The sequence below is a fragment of the Mesoplodon densirostris genome, chromosome 14, assembly GCF_025265405.1.
Source record: "Mesoplodon densirostris isolate mMesDen1 chromosome 14, mMesDen1 primary haplotype, whole genome shotgun sequence".
Lineage (NCBI taxonomy): Eukaryota > Metazoa > Chordata > Mammalia > Artiodactyla > Ziphiidae > Mesoplodon > Mesoplodon densirostris.
The window spans coordinates 46,526,920-46,552,281 of record NC_082674.1 but is presented as its reverse complement, the minus strand read 5'-3'; the positions used below and the strand labels follow the sequence as shown (position 1 = coordinate 46,552,281).

At 38.2% G+C, this 25,362-nt stretch overlaps 1 protein-coding gene across 8 annotated transcripts in view; it reads left to right on the top strand.

The window, feature by feature from the left end:
- Positions 1 to 468: 468 nt before the first annotated feature.
- Positions 469 to 25,362, top strand: part of CCDC88A (coiled-coil domain containing 88A) — a 123,843-nt gene continuing 98,949 nt past the window's right edge. For 5 of the 8 annotated variants that reach the window (XM_060117505.1, XM_060117507.1, XM_060117506.1 and 2 more), the window contains exons 1-2: positions 471 to 1,357; positions 1,457 to 1,557. In XM_060117505.1, the coding sequence (XP_059973488.1) occupies positions 1,295 to 1,357; positions 1,457 to 1,557 (164 nt within the window). In that variant the 5' untranslated portion in view covers positions 471 to 1,294. Of the gene's footprint in view, positions 1,358 to 1,456; positions 1,558 to 25,362 lie in introns of all 8 variants that reach the window. The other 3 variants (XM_060117501.1, XM_060117500.1, XM_060117502.1) reach the window with 3 other exon arrangements.

Genomic DNA, 25,362 nt, shown 5'->3' with positions numbered 1-25,362 from the left:
TGGCGAAAGTACGCTCAACAGATCAAATCAAACTGTCTGAAAAAGGCTGTCTGCATCCCTCATGTTTAAAAGAGAGGGATTTCGTTCCCTTTCCTTCACACATCAAAGAAGGCACTCGAGGAGGAAGTAAACCATAATTAGGCATGAGCAAGGGAGCAACAGACCCCTTCCTCTCCTTTCCCTATCCCCGCCCCCCAGGCCCTGGCAATAGTCCGGGGCGCGAGCGAGTCGCGGGCCACCGAAGCAGCCGCAGGGAGCGCGCGTCCACGCCTCGCCCACCGCCAAGATCTGGGCGGCGGCGGGGCCGGCCCAGGGGCGCGCGCGCTGGGGAGCGCGCTCATGCAGCGGTTTTCTTCTCCCACAATCCAGAGGCTGCGGCGCGGGAGGGGCGGGGAGCCGGCGGAAGGATATGGGCGCGGAGGGAGCAGCGCGCCCCTTTGACGGCGGGCTGGAGGCGCTGGTTGGGCGGCGGAGAGCGGGGTGTGATGCGGCCGTGCGGTTCTGAGGCCGTTACTCTGGCTCCTCCAGAGAGGGCGGAGAAGGAGGAGGCTGTAACGCGGCGGTGATTTTGTGCCAGGGCTTCCCTGAGGCGCACTGAAAAGGCTGGCGGGGCTCGGGAAACTGGGGGGTTAGGGACACACATTCAAGCCCCCACCCCCTGGGAGGGGAAGGGGGCAGGCGGCGAGGCTCGGGGTCGGCGGAGGGATGGTGTGCGGTCGGTGAGAAGGGGCGAGCCCTGTCTGTCGTTGGTGAGGGGCTGCGGGCAGGGGAGGCTCCGCGGGTCAAAGCGTCTCCATGCCCACTGGTGGGTGGAACGTGTGGAGCGGAACGCAAAGGTCAAGCCTGACGGCCGCTCGCAACCCTTAACGTGGTATCTAACGTGGGATTTCATTTAGCCCACGGGGGGATTAATTCATTGGGGGCAGCCTCGCTGGTCTGGCTCCTCCAGGAGCTGGGCAACCTTGACGGGCTTTTTGTCTTGCTGCTCCAACCCCTTCTCCCTTCCTCCTCCTCCTCCAGATGCCTTTTCTCTGCCCCTCCTCGCCCGGTACAGACATTTCCAGGGCAGGCTGCTGCTCGTGGCTGCTGTCGAAGCCACTTCTCGGGATTTCGGCTCGTTTCCCTCTGGGGTGTTTTTTGAGGAGGGAGAGTTTTTCTCCCCTCCACGATGGGATTTTCTTCCCGTGCCAAAATGGACTTTCATTGATTTCTACTTACTTCTTCAACGTTTAGTGACCAATTCCCTAGGGTTATTTTTGTGGTAGTTCCTTTTTTCAAGTACATTCTCTGTAAAATGGAGAACGAGATTTTTACTCCCCTTCTGGAGCAGTTCATGACCAGCCCCTTGGTCACTTGGGTAAGTGGGGTGTTATTTATTGTATATTTTGCTGCATTATTTGTGGCTGCAGAGATGGAGGTGGGCGTTCGTGTCGTGATGATCATCATTCTGTTCTAGGTTAAAACGTTTGGACCTCTGGCTGCAGGAAATGGGACCAACCTGGATGAATATGTGGCTTTGGTGGATGGGGTGTTCTTGAACCAAGTCATGCTCCAAATGTAAGTGTTCTTTTTTTTTTTTCTTTCTAGGCAACTTTTTTTTTTAACTTGCATACTGTGAACTTAGAGGCTTTATGTTTTAAGATCCTAATTTAGTTTTTTGGCGAGAAAAATTAAGGTGGTTTAAGAATTGGACCTTGAAAGGAGTGATAATCTTACATACCCAGCCCATTTATCACAAGCCAGTAATGATACGTGTTAAAATTGTGAAACTTTAATTTTTCATTCTGCAAATCATGTATTGTCACTTATTGTCTTCAGTGCTGAAATCCAAACCACATTGTATCCTCTTTGATAATTTGGTAAAATGAGGAGGGGAATTAGTTTCCTAAGCGGGGAAAAAGGCTTTACTGTGAAGTTATGTGCTTGGTGCAGAAATGTTTCTTATTAACCTTTGTGTCTAAAAATAAATGGCTCAAAATTTGAAACTGGTGAAGTAATAACAGATTTCAGAGGAAAGAATTTCAAACAACAGTTCTGATTGGTGAGGACTGTTGCTGTAGGAAGTACTTTAAATGCATATAATAACTAAAGTCTGATTAGGTGATTTATTGTGTGAATTAGTAGATTAATATTTGGGGAATCATTTTAAGGTATTCTTAGAGCTAGTTTTGAAATGCAGGTGGTTGAAATCTTGATGACAACTGGCTAATGATTTAGTAGGCAAATCTTTGTCTTTTATGTTCATGATATTGGGTTTAATTTAAGTAGGAAAGTGATTTTGAGGTGTCAATTGAATATCGAAATCATTGGTAGCTGGATCAGTGAAATCAAAGCTCCATTTTTATCATAGTTATTGTAGTATATGTGCATTCTCAGCACATCAGTGTAGTGAATATTACAGTTGTGCTTAAAATAATGTGTATTTAGCCTTATTTGTTTTCAATACAAACTGATTACAAGAGTAGTTTGGAACTTTGAATTTTAAGACATTCTTATGTTTTATATTTTTGGGAATCTAGTACATTATTAATAAATAATTGTTACCAGAGAATAAATCTACTGTTAATAGACTAATAAGCTAACATGTAAATGATCAATTCTGTATTTTTTTTTGGTATTAGTTTTCTTTTTAGATTTTTCTACTTAAAAGAAGGTATAAGTCAAATCCATAAATAACTGTTCCACTGGTAAACTTATCAGTCTGTGTACTCAAAGAGACTCGTAGTCTATATGCTCAAAGAGATTTTTGTGCTATTTTTCATGTATGTGTTGATCCTACAGGGAAGTGTTATACTACTACATGGTTTCCAAAAGTGTTTTGTGTAGGCACCCAAAGAAATATGTGTTATCTGAATGTGTATGTATATTTTTCTTCTTAAAGAAGGAAAAGGGAATGTAGACATTAATTATTTCCAGGGATAATAAATATATTTTGGGCTGCTCTCCCATGGAACTATCTTTAATCTTTGAAATATCCCACTATTTCCCAAGCAAAATGGTAGAATAATTAAACTGACTTCTATTTTAGGGAACACAAATGACAGGAAGGGTAGCCATTACAGTAGATACTCAGAACTTGTTCCCCTGTGTCTCTTTTCTTGTTTGTTTTTAGACAGAAGATTGTGAATTTGTATGCTGAACCCTAAAAAAACAGGTGTGCTCACAAAAATAGGAAAATACATTACTTTAGTTTTCCCCTGTAATGGTTTTTATTTGAATGATTCTTTTTCCAGAAAATACTTAGATTTTTTGAATCCTAAATTGTTAGCCAAGGTGCTAAAAACAGACACTTCAGCTTGTTTCCACTTTGGGTACAGCTTTATACTTAAAATATATATGTGTCTATATTTTGAAAGTAATGATGTTCCAAACTAGTGGTTGCCAGGTTGTTTTTTTGGGAGGAGTAGCTCTATTCCAAACCTCAAATCTGCTTCTGTTTTCATTTCCACCTCTCAGTTTCTTTAAAAGTTTTTTCAGTGTCCTAATTCTGTTCTGAATGACCTATATAAATTAAAGGAAAAGAAAATTTAAAAAAGGAAGACGTATGTTTTAGCTTTTTAAAAACTTTCTTTCTAAAATAAGATCAACACAAATTACCTAATTATTTACCAAATAGGGCAACAAAATACACATTGTTTTGAAAGCAATGTTTTACTAATTTTGAAATCATTAAGATTTCTGTTAAGCACTTTGCTCAAATTAATGTTTGATTTAATATACTCTATTAAATTGTCAGTTGAAATTGTACCCAGTAAGTTAACCTAAAAGTTAGCTTCAGTCTGAGTAATTTCTAGATTACATTTGGTTATAGAATTTGTGAGCGAGAACCGTTTGTAAATGCAGCATGTGTATTTTTCTTCATGTTTCTTGTGCTTGGAGTTCATTGAGCTTCTTGGATCTGTGGTTATGTAGTTTTTATAAAATTTGGAGAAATTTTGGCCATTATTTCTTTAAATATATATCCTTTCTTTGCCTCCTTTCCTCCTTTTGGAAGTCCAATTATATGTATATCAGGCTGCTCGATGTTCACTGATATACCATTCAATTTTTTTTTCAGTCTTTTTTTCTCTGTTTCACTTTGGATAATCTTGCTAAATTCATTAATCTTTTTTTCTGTAATGTTTAATCTGCTGTTAATCCCATCCAGTGTATTTTTCATTTCAGATACTGTAGTTTCATCTCTAAAAATTCAGTCCTTTTTATATCTTCCCTGTGTATAGATTTCATGCTTTGTCTTTTCTGTAGCTTCTTGAACATGTAGAATACAATAATAACTGGCTTAAAGTTCATGTTTACTAATACTGTCTGTGCCATGTCTTGATTGGTTTTGATTGATTTTTTTTCCTCATTATGGATTGTGTTTTCTTGCTTTTGCATACCTGGTGATTTTTGATTAGATGCCAGACATTTGAAAATTTACTTTGTTTTTGGGTGCAGTATATTTTTGTATCCCATTAAAAATATTCTTGAGCTTTGTTCTGGAATGCAATTAAGTTACTTGGAAACAGTGATCTTTTCAGATCTTGCTTTTAAGTTGTGTTAGGCAGTACCACTTTGCTTTGTTGCACTGTTGAGGCAGAACCCTTCTGAGTACTCTGGCTGGTGGGAACAGGAACTATTCCTGGACCTGTGTGAGCTCTGGGTGGTGTCCCTATAATCCTTTTTGGTGGTTCTTTCACTGTCCGTGTGTAGTTTCCTCACACGTGTATACTTATATAAGTACTCAGCTGAAGACTTGAGGGATATCCTGTGTAGATCTCTGGATCTTTCTGTGCAGCTCTCTCTTAGGTACTCAGCAGTCACCGTGCTGTCTCCATACTAAATTCTGTCTCCTCAACTCAGGGAGACCACTGTGTGTGCTCTGCATAGGTTCCCCATTCCTGTTCTGTGGCCTAGAAACTCTTTCAAGGCAGTAAACTGGGGCAATTGTAGGACTTATCTTGTATGTTTACCCCTTATCAGGGATCTACTGTCCTTTGTTGCCTGATGACCACTGTTTTGAAAAACGCTTCATATGTTTTGTCCTTTTTTTTCCCCCAGTTGTTTCAGGCAGGAGGGTAAATTTGGTTCCTTTTATTTCATGTTGGCTAGAAGTGGAAATCTGTTTATATACTTATAATTACATTTTTGCCCTGCCTGTCTTGTGTTCCTGCTTTCAGATGTGATATAGAATTTTGTTTAGGATCCTTATGGTAGAAATTTTTTTGTCTAAAGAGTTTTTTAAGAGTAAGAATATTGGTTAGTTTAGTGACTCCGGATTTGGTATTTTTGACCTAGAATTTGGAAGTAACGAGCTGACTTCTTCTTGCCAGTTTATGACTCTGCCTTATAATTTCAGAGTCTGTTCACTGATTTGGGATTCAGTGTATTCAGAGATGAATCCTGGATTTCATTGAGTAGCTCCTGAATCAAAGAATCTCTGTAAGAGCTTGTGACATGGCATCAGTTCTCTTTAACTAATGGGAAGAGGAAGCTATTTAGAGATGGGCCAGCTCTTCTGCATGCTGCAGGGCATTTTCCTACTTCAACCAAATGAAATCTTTTTTCCTCAGTGCTAGTTATCAGACATAGGGCTTGGTGACAGTGAAGTGGAAATAATCATTCTCCTGTTTGAGATGTCATGCAGTTTTGCAACCAATGTAGAATATTACTTGCTATATGAATTTTTAAGGAATTTGTGACATTGTAGTTGATTTCATAATCCTAGTCATATTACCTAAGCAGTTGAAAATATGGATATATTATAGTTTTAAGTACAGAAAAATTGTTAATAGTATCAGAACAATATTTGGAATTACTTTCTATGATTCAACCCCATTAGATAGCTACAGAAATCTCTACTTGAATAATGTAGTAATTGTGATATACTTGTCATGGCATTTCTTCTTTTAGAATCTTGAATTTGAAGGTACTTTAGAAATCATCTATGAAAATCATTCTTATATGACACATGGTCATCCAACTTCTGCTTAAGTGTTTCCTGAGAAACAACTTCATAAAGTGTACCTAAAGGAGCCATTTAATAGAGGAAGTTGACTGAGAAATCTTCCTTCATTCTATCAGTACTTAAGATTCAAAAATAGATTGTGCTAACTTTATGACTATAATAACCCCAAAGTGACTTATAAAATATATAAGTTGTCTTACCAGGTATGGCATTAACTCTGAATTTTGGTATGGTCTTTCTCATACAATTTTTGTGTAGTTTTATTTCACTTTTTTTTTTTTTTTTTTGCCACGCCATGCGGCATGTGGAAACTTAGATCCCCAGCCAGGGATCGAACCTGCGCCCTCTGCATTGGAAGTCCAGAGTCTTGATCACTGGACTGCCAGGAAAGTCCCTGTTTTGCTTCTTTAATAACACACTTATGATGTAATCAGAGTTGCTGTCTTACTACCAGGTTTTGTGATTTACCTCCCAAACATTTCTCAGATGTGTCCCTGACTTAGGGATTAATGCGGTAGCCCCTGACTGATTTTCTTACCTTTGGCTTGCCCCCCTTCAGGTTGTCTCCTTATCTGTGATCACGTGAAATTTCCTAAAACACAGATTTTATCATGTCACTCCTACCTTTAAGATGTCTCAGTAGCTTTCTTCTGCCCTCAGAGTAAACTCATTACTTGAGTGTCTAGACTCCTTTGAGGTCTGGCTGCTCCCTAATTCTCTATTTTCATCTTTGCATGGTACCAATCCTCAGTGCATAGCCTAAGATTGAGCAAACTTAGAGTTCCCAAAGACAAGCTGTGTTCTCATATGTCTCAGTGCCTTTCTAGACACTCTTCCCTTCCTTAGAACACTCTTTCACCTTCTTACTATTGCTTTCTTTAACTTCGCTGCCATTCCCTGGCTCATCCTAGGCATAGTACTCCTCCTTGTGCTTCCCTAGGACCCTATATATACCTTGGTAATAGCAGTTCTTGGTTAGCTAGACTCTACTGACTAACCTGTGAATTTCTTGAAGCCAAGGACTTTATCTTTTATCTCTCTGTTCCAAACACAGTGCTTGACACACAGTAGGTTCTTGATACACTTATCTTGAATGAATGAATAATAGAGAGGCTGTGTTGCAAAGTGGAATGAATTTGGGCTTCGAATTAGATGGAGTTGGTTTCATTTCTCTCTCACACACACACACATGGTATGTGACCTTAAACAATTTACTTGACATCTCTAAATCTCAGTTCCTACATCTCTAAGATGGGAGATAATGTTTCCTTCCTGGAGTAGACATAATCTCTACTAAGGCAGGGAAAGTATCTGTTTTCTGTTTTGTTGACCACTGTATCCCCAGTGCTGTTTTTTGTCATTATTATTATCCTGTGCTATACCATACCTAGATATTTATGTTTCCTCAAACAAGTCATGATCTTTCACAGCTTGGTTTTGTATGATCTCTATTGGTGTCATCTCACTTCTCAATTTTCTCATTTATAAACAGGATAAAAAGAGAATCACAGGGTTATTATAAGAATCAAATAGAATGATTTGTGCACAATGCTTAGCGTATAGCAAGTGCTCAATAAATGTTAGCTGTTGATATCTTTTACTTCTATTAAAATAATTACTTTCCCCTAGACTGTTTCCCCTTTTTCTGCCTAGCAAATTCTTCCTCATCCTTTAATACCCTGTGAAGTCCCTTGGCAGAGTTAATTGCTCTCTCCCCTATGATCCCTTATCTACATTTACTAAATTGTTAAAGTGGTATTATTACTAGAGAGTTAGCATTTGGAGGCTAGAGATTTTATGTTATGAATCACCAACACTTAGAATAGTGTCTGGCATGTATCACCAGCACCTAGCATAGATTTGGTACGTCATAAATTTTCAGTAAATGTCAAAGGAATGAATGAAGATGTTTTATAATTTTATTAATTTTCAAAATTCTGAGGATACTCTCTAGTTTTAGTATTGTAGAATTTAGTTTGTTTTCCTTTTTAGTTTGTCTTCTATTTCTCCTTCTTTCTTTTGTTTTCCCTCTGTCCCCTTATTTATTTTAATTACCTTCACTGGATCTTTTCCCCACCTGCGTTATGTCTTGCTGAGGTGAGGTGGTAAGAACAGTGTCATAGTCCGTGGTTCTGTATGGTATTAGAATATACAGAGCCTTCAGTTTGGTTTCCCGTAACTTTCTTGATGATGTTCAACATACTGAGATTTTTGTCCACAGCCTTACAGTTAAAATTCAAATAAAGAAGTTGTGGAATTTAGAATTCATAAAGTCACAGTTTTGTTTCAGAAGAGGTGGGTCCCAACCTCCTGTCCCCATCCCTGGCTCTGTCTAGCACCACAGAGAGGTCCTCTGTGCATGCCTGTGGACATCTTGCATGCATGCCTGAGGTCCAGGCTCTTGTACTCCCTACTCCAAACAGCTGCTCCTTGGCCCAAGGATGTACACATCTGTAGCATAGTCCATCCCAAGGACAGATCTGGGAAAGAGGCCTGCACAGGTCCTGAAATTGGGTTAGAGGTATTTAAACAAGAAATTCCATAGTTCCAGTAAATGGAGTGTCATCAAGAAGGAGGGGTGTATGGGTATGTCCTCTTGTTTCCATGGACTTCTTGCCCAATAGTGAGGGGCATATGCTGAGGAAGGCCAGAGTGGGGCTCAGGGCAGAGATCTCTTCTGCCAGGATCTATAGATACAGTACTTAGTGAGAAGAATGAAGGGATGGTTCATTCAAAGATCAGTTCATTCATTTAATAGTTTCTGAGTGCTTACTATACAACAAAGTCTATATGACAAACTGCTAGGTGCTGGGGATGTGATGCCGAGTAAGACATGGTCTTTGCCCACTAGTAAGAGAGACAAGCTTGTAAACAAATTGCAGTGTGACGTATGTGCTATGTAGTGGAATTATGTTCTTGGTATACTGTTGGCACAAAGAGAGCAGTGGAAATGGTAGAAAGGCTTATATGGTGGAAAGGCTTCTTGGAGGAGAAAACATTTGAATTGTGACATAAAAGTTGAGTAGGAGCAATCGGGTGAATAGGAGTCACAAATAGTGGGAGTAGGAGGAAGGACATTTTAAGTAAAGAAAATAGCATGAAAATGTGAATAAAAATGGAGGAACTGGGGAACTGTAGGATATTTTATATGGCCAAAGCAGAGATTGTATGCTTTTTGCACATGGGAAATGAATTTGAAGAGGTGGAGAGTGGGGAGCTGTCCTTAAGATACCATGTTGGAAGATTGAGTTTTTTCCTGTGGAGATGTATATTCATTCAGGTCCTCTCCAGAGAAACAGAACCAACAAGATGTGTGTGTGTGTAGAGAGAGAGAGAGACAGAGAGAGTTAGATTTATTTTAAAGAATTGGCTCATGAGATTGTGGAGGCTTAGTCCAAAATCTAATGGAGTGGGCCTGCGTGAACTCAGGGAAGAAATGCACTGAGTTCAAAGGCAATTTTCTAGCACAAGGTCAGTCTTTGTTCCATTAAGGCCTTCAAATGGTTGGATAAGGCCCATCCACATTATGGAGGGCCACTTTAAGTAATCCACTTTACTTAAAATCCGTTGATTTAAATGTTAATCTTGTCCAGAAAACACCTTCACAGAACATCCAGAATAACATTTGACCAAATATCTGGGCACTGTGGTCCATCCAAGTTAACACATAAAATTAACCATCTTAACTAGTGTTTCTTTAATTGGGTCCTCAGGTGTTCTTGGGAGTCTTTAGGAATTTTTATTTTAAAAATATTTTTTATTTTTGGCTGTGTTGGGTCTTTGTTGCTGCACACAGGCTTTCTCTAGTTGTGGCAAGGGGGGCTACTCTTTGTTGTGGTGTGCGGGCTTCACTTTGCGGTGGCTCCTCTTGTTACAGAGCATGGGCTCTAGGCTCATGGGCTTCAGAAGTTGCGGCTCACGGGCTCTAGAGCGCAGGCTCAGTAGTTGTGGTGCACAGGCTTAGTTGCTCCACAGCATGTGGGATCTTCCTGGACCAGGGATCGAACCCATGTCCCTTGCATTGGCAAGCGGATTCTTAACCACTGTGCCACCAGGGAAGTCCCACCCACCAGGGAAGTCCCCAGGAATTTTAATGTTTGTGTTTTCATGTCAGTAATTTAAATTCTTCTTCAAGGGGTAATAATAATAAATTTCTTTTGCAGTGATAATTCACAATTGAAAGATTTTTTTTTCATAGACTAAGATTAGTTTCTCAAGCCATTTTTTCAAACAGGGGTCTTTGACTCTTAGGATGTCTATGGACAGATCCTCAGAGATTCTTGATAATTTGTTTCTTTAAAAGGTGTCACTCACTACTTTACTCCAGCTTGAAAAACAGTAATATAGGCTACGGAACATTGGAGGAATTGAAACAGATAGCATTTGCATTTTAGAAGGACTGATGTTGGTGCTGATGAGGTCCAGAACAGAGATAGAAACCGCACTGATGTAGAAAGGATATGGAAGAGAGATAATGCTGACGTGGTGGGACTTGGTTAAAAGTTTGGTATGGAGCACAAGAGAGGGGTGTGTCTAGGATGATTATCAAGTTTTTTACTTGGGTGAAGAATGGATGGTAGTGCCTTTTTTTTTTTTTTTTTTTTTTTTTTTTTTTTTGCGGTACGCGGGCCTCTTACTGTTGTGGCCTCTCCCATTGCGGAGCACAGGCTCCGGACGCGCAGGCCCAGCGGCCATGGCTCACGGGCCCAGCCGCTCCACGGCATATGGGATCCTCCCAGACCGGGGCACGAACCCGTATCCCCTGCATCGGCAGGCGGACTCTCAACCACTGCGCCACCAGGGAGGCCCGGTAGTGCCTTTTTAAATAAGGCATTATGAAAAGTTGAGGGGAGGGGAAATATAGAAAATAATTTTGAGTTTATTTTGGAATGTCTGGTGAGCAGTGAGAAATATCTTTTGGGCAGGTGGATATACATAGGTCTGGTGCTTAGAGGAGAAAGGTTTAGAATAGAGATAGAGATATCGGAATTCGCTTTTAAGTTTGTAATAGAAACTAAGGACATAGGTGTCAAAAAAATACACAAGAGGGCCAATGACATAACCTAGGAAACTGCAACATTAAAAGGCTGGAGGTTTGAGGAAAGTGGACAGTTTCACAAGGCTGCTGGGAGGAAATCACAAAGGGAGTCAGTTAATAGATGAGCACAAGTATTGTCATGAGGGTTGATGGCTTATTTGAGGTTTGGAAACCACACATTCAGTCAGCATGGTTGAATAACTTACCAGGGATGCTTAGCACTCAGAAACTGACAAAAAGATCTGTGGAGTTTATTCAAAATTGGGGATTGATATGTATTATAAATGTGGGATGGGAACATTTTCAGGTGGGATAGTTGAAACGAATAGAGTGTGAGCATTAAAGTGAGGAGGAAAGCGAGTGTCATTGGGGGAGGCTGATAGAGTAGAGTTTGCAATAATGAAGCAAGAGTAGGTTTAGAAGGAGTGAAGAAGTGAGACAGAGTGGTATGTGATGTTGAGGTCAGAGGGCACTTTCAGAATTTGAGATTTTGGAGGTTGCTATTCTGAATGGTGATTTAGGTCCACAGTTAGACCATGGTAATGGGTGGATAAAACAGGATAGAGTGAAGATAACTAAGGTTGAGAAGGAACTTATTTCCTTATTCTTTATGAAGCTATGATCTCTCTTTCTTTAAAGATTTAATTTTATTTATTTTTTTATTTTTGGCTGTGTTGGGTCTTTATTGCTACACGTGGACTTTCTCTAGTTGTGGTGAGTAGGGGGCTACTCTTTGTTGCGGTGCATGGGCTTCTCCTTGTGGTGGCTTCTCTTGTTGTGGAGCACGGGCTCTAGGTGTGCGGGTTTCAGTAGTTGTGGCGTGCAGGCTCAGTAGTTGTGGCTCGCGGTCTCTAGACCCTAGGCTCAGTAGTTTTGGTGCATGGGCTTAGTTGCTCCGCGGCATGTGGGATCTTCCCGGACCAGGGATTGAACCCGAGTCCCTTGCATTGGCAGGTGGATTCTTATCCACTGCACCGCCAGGGAAGTCCCAAGCTATGATCTCTTGATTACCACTATAGGTAGACGTAAGTACTTTGAATTAAAATAGAAAGCTGGACAATACATAGCTCATTTTAACAATGTTATAATTAAAGAAAAAAATAATAGTAGGGAAAGAAGACCAGTAATTGGAACTTTTATTAGTATAATCTGTGTATTAAAAATGAAACTTTGTGAAACATCTCAATAGTTTTTCAGGAAATTTTTTAAAATGATGTATTCTTAATGTAACATACTTTCCTAGTGACAGGTAGAAAAAAATTTTTGAACTTCACATTACCATTGACAACATGACTGTTTCCTTTCCCTTGGGTGATAAAGGACCAAGGATGATGGTTTAGTTTTAGGTGTTGAGTCAGTCCCTGATTAAGACCTGGATTATTACAAAGCTGTGGAGGATGAGAAGTGGAGAAAGACCAGTGGAGGTAATACTCCAATCCATTTTTGCCGAGACTGGTTAAGAAAGGGTAAACCACAATAAAATCCTAGTTAATTTGAATGTTCAGTGAAAATGGAGTGTTGTTTACTCATAATTGAAGGCTAATTTAATTTTCTCCAACTGTTTGTTTAAAATCTTTGTAAATGAATTAAGCTATTGATATATTTCTGCCTCTGTGAATAGAATATACATGTGATGATTCATAATCTTCAGTATCTCATTTTATTGTTTTAAACTTAAGTATTTGTGTTAGGTATTGAATGTATGTAACTGACCAATATGAATCTATAGTGAATGGTGAATGATCCCAAGCATGTATTTGAAAATAAATCTCTGGTTATTAGCTTTTTTCCTTCTTTCTTTAATTTATGTGAGTTTTACATGTTTCTTTTCAGTGAGTGTGTATGTGTGTGTGTGTATTTAGCAGGTGTAGATTAGGGAACCCTACTGTTTATAAGTTAGTTAGAAGTTTGGTTTAGCTTCAAGGGTTATGGATAATCAGGGAAGCCTAAATAGGGAGGAAGCTAGATTTGATTCAAACCTTGTAGAATGATTGGACTTGGTTGCCATAGATGAGAGGAGGGTGTTTTAAGCTAGGGAAGCAGCTTGAGGAAAAAGCATATTATGTATATTTATTATTTGGGAGATGGTGAGGGGACTAGCCTTAGTAGAGGATCCATGCTGGAGAACCAGAGTAGGCCAGCTTATGGGAAACCTGAAAATTAACTACAGGTAGTATAAATTAGGCTGCATATGGCAGGCATTGGAGCCATTTAAAATTCCTTATTAGAGAATTAGAAGTATTATTTTAGGAAAATAACTTTGGCATTCGTTTGCAGAATAGGTTGAGTATGGAATTCGTTTGTTTATTCCATTTATTGAGCCTATACTATTGGGTTGGCCAAAAAGTTTGTTCGGGTTTTCATAAAATGTTATGCAAAAACCCAAACAAACTTTTTGGTCAACCCAATATTTACAGTATTGTAAGTACTGAGAATTATACCAGTGAATCAATGGAATAATTCTATCAGTGCTTGATGAACAGGTAAGGAAGATAGATGGTTAGTAATGGATGTCATTTATGCTTTTGGTGTTGAGGTCCTGGATCAGGGTGAGCTGTATGATTGGAGGAGCAAATTCAAGAACTACTGCAAAAGAATTGATGGAATTCTAGGTATAGTGTGTGAAAATGAAGAATGAAAGATGATGCCAAGGTTAAAGCTGAGTAGACAGACTATATTTAAAATTATATACTTATAGGAAAAGTGATGTGAAGTTTGGATACTATTTTGCATGAAGAAATAAGGATATTTAATTTCTTTTTATTTTTCATAACTTGCAACTAAAACATTTAAATGTATAAGATAGTCATGTGTTTTGACAGTGATGCCTAATTTTGTATGAGAAACATTTCAATTGCTGTGTGTTTGTGCTCTTGTTTAAATTCTCATTACTATTAGTTAATGCATATTTCATCTATGAATTTATTTAGTAAAATAGTTTTAGGATGTGTTATTACAATTCTTTTGGGCTTTTGGAATGCTTTAAAGTCTACATTTATGGGATATAGCTTATGTAGGAGATTTAACAATTCTCTGAAAATTAAGTTACTTTTTCTTTTTGGCCGTGCTGCACGGCTTGCAGGATATTAGTTCCTCCCCCAAGGATTGAACCTGGGACCTTGGCAGTGAAGCACTGAGTCCTAACCACTGGACTGCCAGGGAACTCCCATATTGCATTTTAACTGTTTAGAATTTAGTGCTCATTATGGCATACTTCTGTTAATTGTGAGGATTTAAAGTTTTGTCTGTGCTAATAGAGGTTAAAACAGTGTTTCAGAGTTTAGGTAGTGCTGTCTTCAAATTTTTCTGTTACCTGAGAATATTCATATAATTACTCTGTTTTGCACATTATTCTGAAGACATAGGCTGTTGCAGAGTTACTTACTCTGGTCTTCTTTGCGTAGTTCTCCAGAGTTTTTTTTTGTTTGTTTGTTTATTTGTTTGATTTTTGCGGTACGCGGGCCTCTCACTGTTGTGGCCTCTCCCGTTGTGGAGCACAGGCTCCGGACGCGCAGGCTCAGCGGCCATGGCTCACGGGCCCAAATGCTCTGCGGCATGTGGGATCTTCCCGGACCGGGGCACGAACCCGTGTCCCCTGCATCAGCAGGAGGACTCTCAACCACTGCGCCACCAGGGAAGCCCTGTTTGGTTTTTTTTTTTTTTTTTTTTTTTTTTTTGTGGTACGCGGGCCTCTCACTGTTGTGGCCTCTCCCGTTGCGGAGCACAGGCTCCGGACACGCAGGCTCAGCGGCCATGGCTCACGGGCCCAGCCGCTCCGCGGCATGTGGGATCTTCCCGGACCGGGGCACGAACCCATGTCCCCTGCATCGGCAGGTGGACTCTCAACCACTGCGCCACCGGGGAAGCCCTGTTTGTTTGTTTTTAATTCTATTTTAAAAATTAAATTCTTAAATTTATAGAGAAATTAAGCTCATTATTTATTGAGTATTGCACATTTTTCTTTTGAACATCCCATTATTCATGAACTTTGCTGTTCCCAGTCACTTTTAACCTGTTCTAAAATCTTAGGTAATCTGTTCCTCTATTAAAAACTAGTGACCCATTTTATTAAATTGGATGTCCCCCAAACAGTTTATTCCTCCTGGGCCATTTGTAGACCATCTTGCCTATTAATCATTCCTTACCTCCCTATTTGTGTGCGTTTCTTCTAACTTGGTTTTCAGTTGATCACATCTTTTTCAATACTACACTTGTTTTACATGTGGCTATTTTTTCTCTTCTATTTTACTGTATTTTTTCTTTCATTTCTGTCTTACCAGTGCCTTTTAAATAGGCATCTATTATTTTGCTTTTAATTGGTGGGCTTATAATGAAGTTAGCTTGTGATCCTTTTGGATCACTTTTATGGTGTCCTGAAAAGGGCATATTAAACCAATATTGTTTAATAGAATTCTGCTCTTTATAGAATTCATATTCTTAGAGTTACCCTTAGAGTTATGGGGGCTATTTTTTTTAATATTAGAAGAACTGATGATGAAAAAGTGTTTTCTTATCAAATTTTAAAACTTTTCACTTCAGGTAAGATTCTATGATTATGTATTTTAGTTCATTAATTAGAAGAGATTGTACGTTGGAAACTACTTTTTAAACTTTTTCCTCATTTTAGAGGGCTTTATTGCTTCTCAAAAATGACAGTGATACCTGTCACTGATAATTAATCAAGTGAACTATTTAAATTACCCTAGGAGGGTTTATGGACTTCAGGTTAAGTATCTTTAGTGAATCAATAGTGTGGGAGTGAAAGCCATACTGGTTAATAAGTCTGTCACTGATCAAGGAAAATACCTAACTACATATCAGCTCAGTTTGAGATTTCTTGAGTCTCTAGGACTGACTGGATCTGGAGCATATACTGCCCTAGAATACTGATTTAAAGAAACGTCTGTGACCCTTTTTTTTTTTTTTTTTTTTTTTTTTTTTTCGGTACGCGGGCCTCTCACTGTTGTGGCCTCTCCCGTTGCGGAGCACAGGCTCCGGACGCGCAGGCTTGGCGGCCATGGCTCACGGGCCCAGCCACTCCGCGGCATGTGGGATCTTCCCGGACCGGGGCACGAACCTGCATTCCCTGCATCGGCAGGCGGACTCTCAACCACTGCGCCACCAGGGAAGCCCTCTGTGACCCTTTCTTAAGGCTTAAGGACAGTGGGTGAAGGTTCCGTCACCAATCAGTGATGCTCGTTGGTGCTATATAAACAATTTTTGTTTCAGTGACTGGTCATGTGGTTGACCACTGAATAAATGAAGATTCTGTTATTTTATGAAGGCACTGATAAGCATAATACTAAGTCCTCTGGTTTCTATAATCAAGAACAGGAGTTGATTTGCCTAATACAGTGGTTCTCAAAGTGGGATCAGCAGACACCTGGGGGTCTGTCTGGTTCTCTGTCAAGTCAAAATTATTTTTATAATAATATTAAGATGTCATTTGCCTTTCTTGCCTGTGTTGCAAAAGCAATGATGGTATGAAAGCAAAGGTGGGTAAAACTGCAGACATCTTAGCATGAATCAAGGAGTAGTACGAAGTTGTGCTGGTAGTCATTGTATTCTTCACACTTGTGGTTAAAAAGAAATCCAGCTTCACTTTAAAGTGCCCTTGATGAAGCAGTAAAAGTTATTTTATTGAATCTTGACCCTTGAGTACGTGTCTTTTTTTTTTTTTTTAAGGCGGCTCCACATGGCATGCAGGATCCTAGTTCCCCGACCAGGGATCAAACCTGCGCCCCCTGCATTGGGAGCGCATAGTCTTAACCACTGGACCGCCAGGGAAGCCCCCCTGTGTGTGTCTTTTTTACATTCTGTAGGAAAAAATGGGAAATATGCATAAAACGCTTATGTTGCCTAATGGAATATAATGATTATCTCAAGAAAAAGTACTCATGATTTTTTGAGTTGCAAGGCCGAACAAGTCTGTTTTGTGGAACACTGATTTTTTTTTTTTTTTTTTTTTTTTTTTTTTTTTTGCGGTACGCGGGCCTCTCACTGTTGTGGCCTCTCCCGTTGCGGAGCACAGGCTCCGGACGCACAGGCTCCGGACGCGCAGGCTCAGCGGCCATGGCTCACGGGCCCAGCCGCTCCGCAGCATGTGGGATCCTCCCGGACCGAGGCACGAACCCGCGTCCCCTGCATCGGCAGGCGGACTCTCAACCACTGCGCCGCCAGGGAGGCCCGGAACACTGTTTTTTATTTATTTATTTATTTATTTATTTATTTATTTTGGCTGTGTTGGGTCTTTGTTGCTGTGCGTGGGCTTTCTCTAGTTGCGGCGAGCGGGAGCTACTCTTCATTGTGGTGCGAGGGCTTCTCACTGCGGTGGCTTCTCTTGTTGCGGAGCACGGGCTCTAGGCGCGCCGGCTTCAGTAGTTGCTGCACGTGGGCTTTCTCTAGTTGTGGCAAGCAGGTGCTACTCTTCATTGCAGTGCGCGGGCTTCTCATTGTGGTGTTTTCTCTTGTTGTGGAGCACGTCTAGAGTGCAGGCTCAGTAGTTGTGGCGCATGGGCTTAGCTGCTCCGCAGCATGTGGGATCTTCCTGGACCAGGGCTCAAACCCATGTCCCCTGCACTGGCAGGCGGATTCTTAACCACTGCGCCACCAGGGAAGCCCTGGAACACTGTTTTTACTCGAGAGAATGACTGACAGACAAACCATAGTTATTCAGGCTTGCGTATTCGGCACTTTTTCAAAAATGAATAAAGTGAGCCTATCACTTCAAGGAAAATAACTGATACTATGTTTGTCAGTGATAAAATTGAATTATAGAAACCATGAGCATGGTAGCTTCTCAATATTTAAAGACTTTTCTAATGAGATTGGAGGTGATAAAAATCAATGTAATTTTAAAATATTGAATAATAAAATGTGCAGCATTTGGCAGATCGTATAACTCAATGAACCAATTTTCAAAATGACCAGTGCTTGATAAGAAATCATGCGTATGTAAAAGATCCATTCAACACGCCAGATAAACCAACGGATTTTAATGTATAACAGTAAGAAAAGTTCATTGATAAGGGCTTCGGATTCCAGATTTCGTCCAACCTTTAAAAAAGTACCACTTCACTGAATTTTGGTAGTATTAAAGAAGAATATCAATAATTATCTGAAAAGGCTATTAAAATACTCTTCCTTTTTCTGATTGCATGTTTATGTAAAGTCAACTTTTTTCATATACTTAGACAAAATAATGTATCACAACACATTGAATGTAGAAACAGATTTAAGAATTCAGATGTCTTCTATTAAGCCGAACATTAAAGAGATTTGAGATTTACTAAGTTATGAAAGAATGTCACTCCCCTCTAAAATTTTTACTGTTTTTGAAAAAGATAGCTACTTACCATAAAAATGCTCTTTATGTTAACATATGAGTTTGTTATTTTTAGATGGACTAATAAATTATTTTTTACTTCTTAATTTTAATTTCTAATATAGTAAATATAGATAGATGTAACTCACATAAATAAAAGTTCCTTAGAGTTATCAGTAATTTTTAAGAGTGAAAAGAGGTCTTCAGGGGACTTCCCTGGCGGTCCAGTGGTTAAGACTTCGCCTTCCAATGCAGGGGGTGTGGGTTTGATCCCTGGTCAGGGGGTAAAGATCCCATATGCTCGTGTCCAAAAAAAAAAACAAAACATAAAACAGAAGCAGTATTGTAACAAATTCAATAAAGACTTTAAAAATGGTCCACATCAAAAAAAATCTTTTAAAAAAAAGAGTGGAAGAGGTCTTCAGACCGAAAAGTTAGAAAACTGCTAGACTAATATTTGGAGGGCTCATGTTGGCTCATTCTAAGAAGTAAAGGGTAGATCTTTAGTCATTTTATCCAATTCAGATAAAACCAGAGTTAAGTGTATTGGATTTTTATTCTGTTTGTGTCCATTTGCAATTTTTAAATCAAATCATTAGTTCTGTTTATTCACTGTTAAATCAGTGAATATCATGCTGTACTGCTAGCTCAATCTTGGGCTAACTAGAAAATGTCAGATATTTCTTCAACTTTCGAATCTTAAATTATGTATCTTAAATTATGAGAATATACAGAAGGGTGTTGGGCTGTGTCCATAATGTCTATGTGGTAATTATGTAGCACATACCTCTCCAAGAATGACTATTCAGTCATTGTGAAGATCAAATTAGTTAACAAATGTGAAAATATTTTGTAGATATTTAAAAGATTATATATTAATATTAGGTTTTATTGTTGGCCTTTTGGCCATCATGCACAATGATTGAGCTTGTGAGAAGGGGGAGATACTACTAAGGTAAAGGGATACTTTTTTTAAAACCACTTATTTCCCTGATATCTTACTACTTGGATAACCCTAAATGTGATGATATTTACCCAGTTAATAATTTTTCATAAAGTTATCATATTGGTATATGTACATTTGAAGTCAGATATGCAAATAACTTACTTATTTCAAAATGTTTCGAGGTGACATGTAAATACTATGTGGTTATATGTTTCATAATATAAAATATCTCAAAAAATGTTTTAAAAACCCTGTATACAACTAGCTTTAAATTAGGATGGCATTATCAAAAACATGAGCACATGTAGTTGTTAAGCACCAACACTAAACAGATGGTTCAAGAGGATACATAAGAGGTTTGAAGTCTGGGTAGAAGAGCATAAAGCCATTAAAACTATCAGATTTCTGTTTCTCATAGATATTAGACAATAAATAAGTAAAGACATAATCCTTGGTTATATAAGGATCAAATCTTAGAATATTAGTGTTGCAGAATTACTGTCTTTTCCTTCCTCTTTTACTCTAATTTAAAAATTACTGTATACAATGGTAGATAATACTATAACCTGTTTATTGAAATTAATGTACCTTGTCATAAGTAGGTCATTTATAAATGTGAAATTGCTTGAGGCTGTCTTTTACTGGCATGTTGCATTTAACTTCTGCTTGGACAGATTTGAGCTATATTGCTAGGCTATTTGCCTCTAAAGCATTTTTCAGTTTTCATCTTATAAGAGGAAATGGTCGATTTGAGATTATGTTGGCTTAGAAATAGTTGTATATAATTAGAAAGGTACTTGCTCACCTATCACATGTGTATCATTCAATAGCTCATCTTTTATTTTAAAAAAAGATCTTTCCAAAGATAAAGTCTTTTTTTTTTAAAGTATGCTTTCAAAAAGAGCTTAGTCCGGAGCCTGTGCTCCGCAACGCGACAGGCCACGGTGGTGAGGGGCCCGCGAACCGCAAAAAAAAAAAAAAAAAAAAAGAGCTTAAACAAAACTTCATTAATTATGATTGTCTATTCTGAATTAATCTTTGTTTAGCATTTTAAATATTAAACATGAAGAAAAGACAGGATATTTAGAATACTGAGTATACTACAATTTCTTTATAGAGAATTCTGGACTCATATTATACCAAGTGTGTTTAAATTTCTATATTGTAACTTTTACTGTGTAAAGAAATAAACCTTAAAATACATGCAGGAATGGAGTGCTTTCTGTATTTACATAAAATGCATACGTTTTACAGAAGAAATGTTTTATATTGTTTTATTTTCTTATGCATAGTCTCACACATCTTACGACCCTCAGTCTCTAGCATTGAATCTCGCATATATAGCCTCATATTTTTCCCTAGAAGTAAATGAAATAGACAGGCTTCATGAAACAGAATTTTTTGTGGGTGTCTTTTCCCTCTTTAAAAAAATGTTTTACATGGTTAAAAGAATTAGTTAAAACCAAAAGGTTCATAATGAAAAACAGCAATCCCTGCCCTAACTTACATCTCAGTTCTGTTCCCCAGAGTAAAAACTTTTAACTTTTTTTTTAGCAGTTTCTTCTGTCACTTAGCCCCAAAGATAGTGAAAAAATGCCTACCCTAGTATTTATTTTATTTTTTTACCCTAGTATTTCTTGGTTTATCCCTTTTAGGCATTATCTACTGACTTCCTGATAATGGTAGATGAGATTTTAGCCTTTTTTATGTCCCATCTCTTTATTTTCTTACCCTGTCCTTCTAATTTGTTTCTTTATTATAAGTTTAGTGAAATCAGTAATCAGTATTCACATATAATGTTTCCTTCAGAGGCAGGTAGTGTATCATTATTACATTTTTCTTTTTTAAAAAAATAGTACTTTCCTAAAGTTACTAATTTTCTTTATCTTGGTGGGTTTTTTTTTTTTTTTTTTTGGCTGCTTTGGGTCTTTGTTGCTGCGTGCAGGCTTTCTCTAGCTGTGGCGAGCGGGCTTCTAATTGCGGTGGCTTCTCTTGTTGCAGAGCATGGGCTCTAGGCATTCGAGCTTTAGTATTTGTGGCACGAGGGCTCAGTAGTTGTGGCTCTTGGGCTCTAGAGCGCAGGCTCTGTAGTTGTGGCGCATGGGCTTAGTTGCTCTGCGGCATGTGGGATCTTCCCGGACCAGGGATCGAACCCGTGACCCCTGCATTGACAGGCGGATTCTTAACCACTGTGCCACCAGGGAAGTCCCATAAAGTTACTAATTTTCTTGATTTGCATAATTTTCAATAAATCCGTCCTTAAGTGTTCAACTGTTTTTCATGGGAGTTGAGATTAAGACTTTTCAGGCAGTTTCACCTGAGGGAAGTCCCTCTCACATAAAGAGATCATGTTCTTGGGGTCAAAGGGCCTGTTTTCATGATCCTAACATATGTCAGTATGACCCTAACTCAAGTTAAGCGTGAGTCAAATGGGAAACCCAAGCCTAGTAATCGAAAGTTTGTTGCTCTCTAGGTCCATAACTAGAGTGCTTAGCAGTTACTTTTTTCTCAGATTTCTAAAGTAATTTCATCTGATATCCTTAGTATATAAAAGCTGAACTGTTCCCTCTTTTTATATTCAGAATTGTTTCGATTGTTATAAACAAACTTTCTCAGAGGCTGAAGAAACTTAATATAAAACTTACAGATTGTTTTTTTTTGTAAAAAAAAATTCATAAAAGATTTTGAACAAACCAAAATTCTAAATTCTTAAAACTTGCTAATTCTTAGAAGAGCTTTATGCAAAGGAGACAATAGGCCTTTCTGGCAACTGAATAAATTTTGAAATATCATATGAGGAATGTTGGACATAAAATTTTAAAAGAAACTTTAGGGCTTAATTTAAAAAATCACTTTAAGAGCACAGAGAAACTTGGTAACAATTCTGTCAGGGCAAAGATAATATTTACATTATAAAATTTATTAAAGTGGGAATGAAATCACACGTGTTTATTGGGATATTATACATCCATTCCAAAGTATAATCCAAATTATATATTTTCATGTAACAATGGGCTTGCACTGTAAACTTGTACAGTTTTTTTAGTTTACATACCTCTTCAGTAGTAATATCAAAACTAAAATCTTTTTAAAATATTTGTCATCAGGATTAAATACCTAGGTTTTTTAATAAAATATTACTGTAATGAACTGGAAGGGGGAAGGAAATGAATATTCTTTAGTTTGATTAATCACTATGAAAACAATTAGGAATATGCTCAAACAATATAATAGAAACAATGATTTATTGTATACGTGCATTTTATAGATAACATTGCCGAAACCTTTTTCATTCTGTCTTTTCTTTGTTGTCCTGAATGATAAGAGAAAAGGTTGAAAGAGAGAGAGTAAAGGGAAAAAGTTGTAAGAGCCGAGGCAAATTACTACTTTGGACTTCAATTTTCTGACTTATAGTGAAACTAGATAATCTCTAAAGTATTTTTTAGATCTAAATGTTATCATTTAGGAGATAGTAATGGGTGAGAGGTAATTTAAAGGAATTCAAATATAGAGTAAGGAAAATGGAAATAAAAAGATGGAAGAAGACTAGAAAGAAAAGATATTTACTGAATGTCTGTGATTCCAAATGAAATTTACATAACCGCAGTATGCCTAACATTTTTACTAGGGTTATTCCTACTTTCTTTTCCCAGTTTCAAACAGACTTTTCTCCACAATGATAGCGTGACTAAACTAAGCTCTTATACGTTAAGTAATATAGCCACAGTATGTACTCAATGAGGATTTAACTTACTGACAGAATATGTACCAAGTTGATTACATAAAACAGGATTTTCCCTTCAGCTCTCTGAATTTTTAACCATGACCTGCTGACCACGCTGTGGTCTTTCCTCTGCCATGACATGTGATCTGACTGCTGCAGTACAGTCTCCTTGTTTTTGTAAGTAACTAGTTCTGGGTGATACCTTTACCTAAGAGACCCACTTTTCCACTTATATTGTCATTTGCTTTGGGCAATTCATTACTCATTATTTGCTTTGAGTATAAATCAGTCACAAGTTGGATTTAACTCACTTTACTATTATTCTTGCTTGTTCTGTACATCTCAAATTGTGGTTTAGGACTCTTGTCACTCAACTGATCTTTGGGACACAAACTTAGTAGGGAGGGTCTAGTCCAGACTGCCAAATGAGTCTTTAGCTTGGAGAATGTCATTTCATAACTCTTTTTTTCTTTTAGATGTTGGGGGTAGGAGTTTATTAGTTTATTTATTTATTTTTGCTGTGTTGGGTCTTCGTTTCTGTGCGAGGGCTTTCTCTAGTTGTGGCAAGCGGGGACCGCTCTTCATCGCGGTGCGCGGGCCTCTCACTATCACGGCCTCTCGTTGTGGAGCACAGGCTCCAGATGCACAGGCTCAGTAGTTGTGGCTCACAGGCCCAGTTGCTCCGCGGCATGTGGGATCCTCCCAGACCAGGGCTTGAACCCGTGTCCCCTGCATTAGCAGGCAGATTCTCAACCACTGCACCACCAGGGAAGCCCCCATAACTCTTAATAGTAAGCAACAATTTTTAAAACATTGTGCTTGGTCTCAGATCATTTATACTTTTTATTTATTCAAACATTTGGTTAGGATATATGCTAATTTTTAGAGAATAAGATAAGGTCCCTGCTGTCAGGGAGTTTACATTCTAGTGAGAAAGTGAGAGGCATAAAGGCAATTAGTATTGGAAGACCCATGATAGAATGATGTACCCAGAACAGGGATTAGTTGTTATACTGTGGGGTGCGGGTGATGGAGTAAATAGTCTAGGATTGTAAGGATGATTCAGTGTTAAAAAGGCAACAATGTAATTCACTACATTAACATATTAAATGAGAAGAATCAGATGGGAGTAGATGTAGGAAAAATTCAGCACCAGTTAAGATATTGGATAGGAATAGGAGGGAACTTAATTTGAAGAAAGGTATTCATCAGAAAATTACAGTGAACATTATGCATTCATGGCAAAACATTAAAAGCAGTCCCATGAAATTTGTGAACAAGGTAAGGATAGCTCTTATCTCCATTATTATTTGTTAATACAGTAAGTAAAGAAACAGAAATGAGATGTACGATTGGAAAGGAGGAGGTAAAACTGCCATTTGCTGACAGTATTTTTTTTACTGAGAAAATCCAAGAAAATGAACTGAATAAACTAAATTTTGAAAGGTTGTCAATCAGAAGTGCAATATACAAAAACTACAGTTTTCCTATTATACACTAGCAATGACCAGGTAGCCAATGAGATAAACAAATCTATTTCACAAACAAAAACCCAAGGAGGAAAAAAAATCCTACTTAAATGTAAAGGCATTTGGGGGGAAATTTTAAAATTTTACTAATGCAAATGTCAGTCCTTATCAAATTAATATTTTTAATGAAATCCTAATAAATCTCAACAAGCTTTTTCATAGAATCTTATAAATATCCTAACATTCATAGAAAAGAGCAGCATGTATGACTAAGCAGGACAATTTACTTGTTATTTATTTATTTATTTTAAGCAGGACAGTTTAGAAAGCAAAAACAAAAGAGAGGGAATTGCTCTAATAGAATCAAGATGCCAATAAAGGTATAGTAATATTTAGAAGGTTTTAATGACATAGGAATAGACAAATGGGTTAAAGGAACAGAATAGACTCCAAAAGTGTATCCACACTTACATGGGAATCTAGTATGATCATAGAGATCAGTGGGAAACAATAAGCTCTTCAGTAATTGATGTTGGGATAATTGATTATCAATATGGAAAAACTACAAATTTTATTCAAGAGAACCTGCAAGAGTACCAACAAACAACCTGTTAGAGTTTAGCAGGGTTTCTAAAGATAAGAGCAATACACAAAAATTGATTGCATTTACATATCAGTAGTAACCTGCTAGCAAATATATTTTTAAAATATTACATTCACACTAACAGCAAAAACTAGAAGGTATTTAAGACTGTAGCTAATAAAAGGCCTTCCTAGAGAAAATTATAAAGTGGTTTTGAAAAAGGACTCGATGGATATGATCCCAAAAGCACAGCAACAAAAGCAAAAATAGACAAATAGGATTGCATTAAGCTAAAAAACTTATGTGCAATAAAGGAAACAGTCAACAAAAT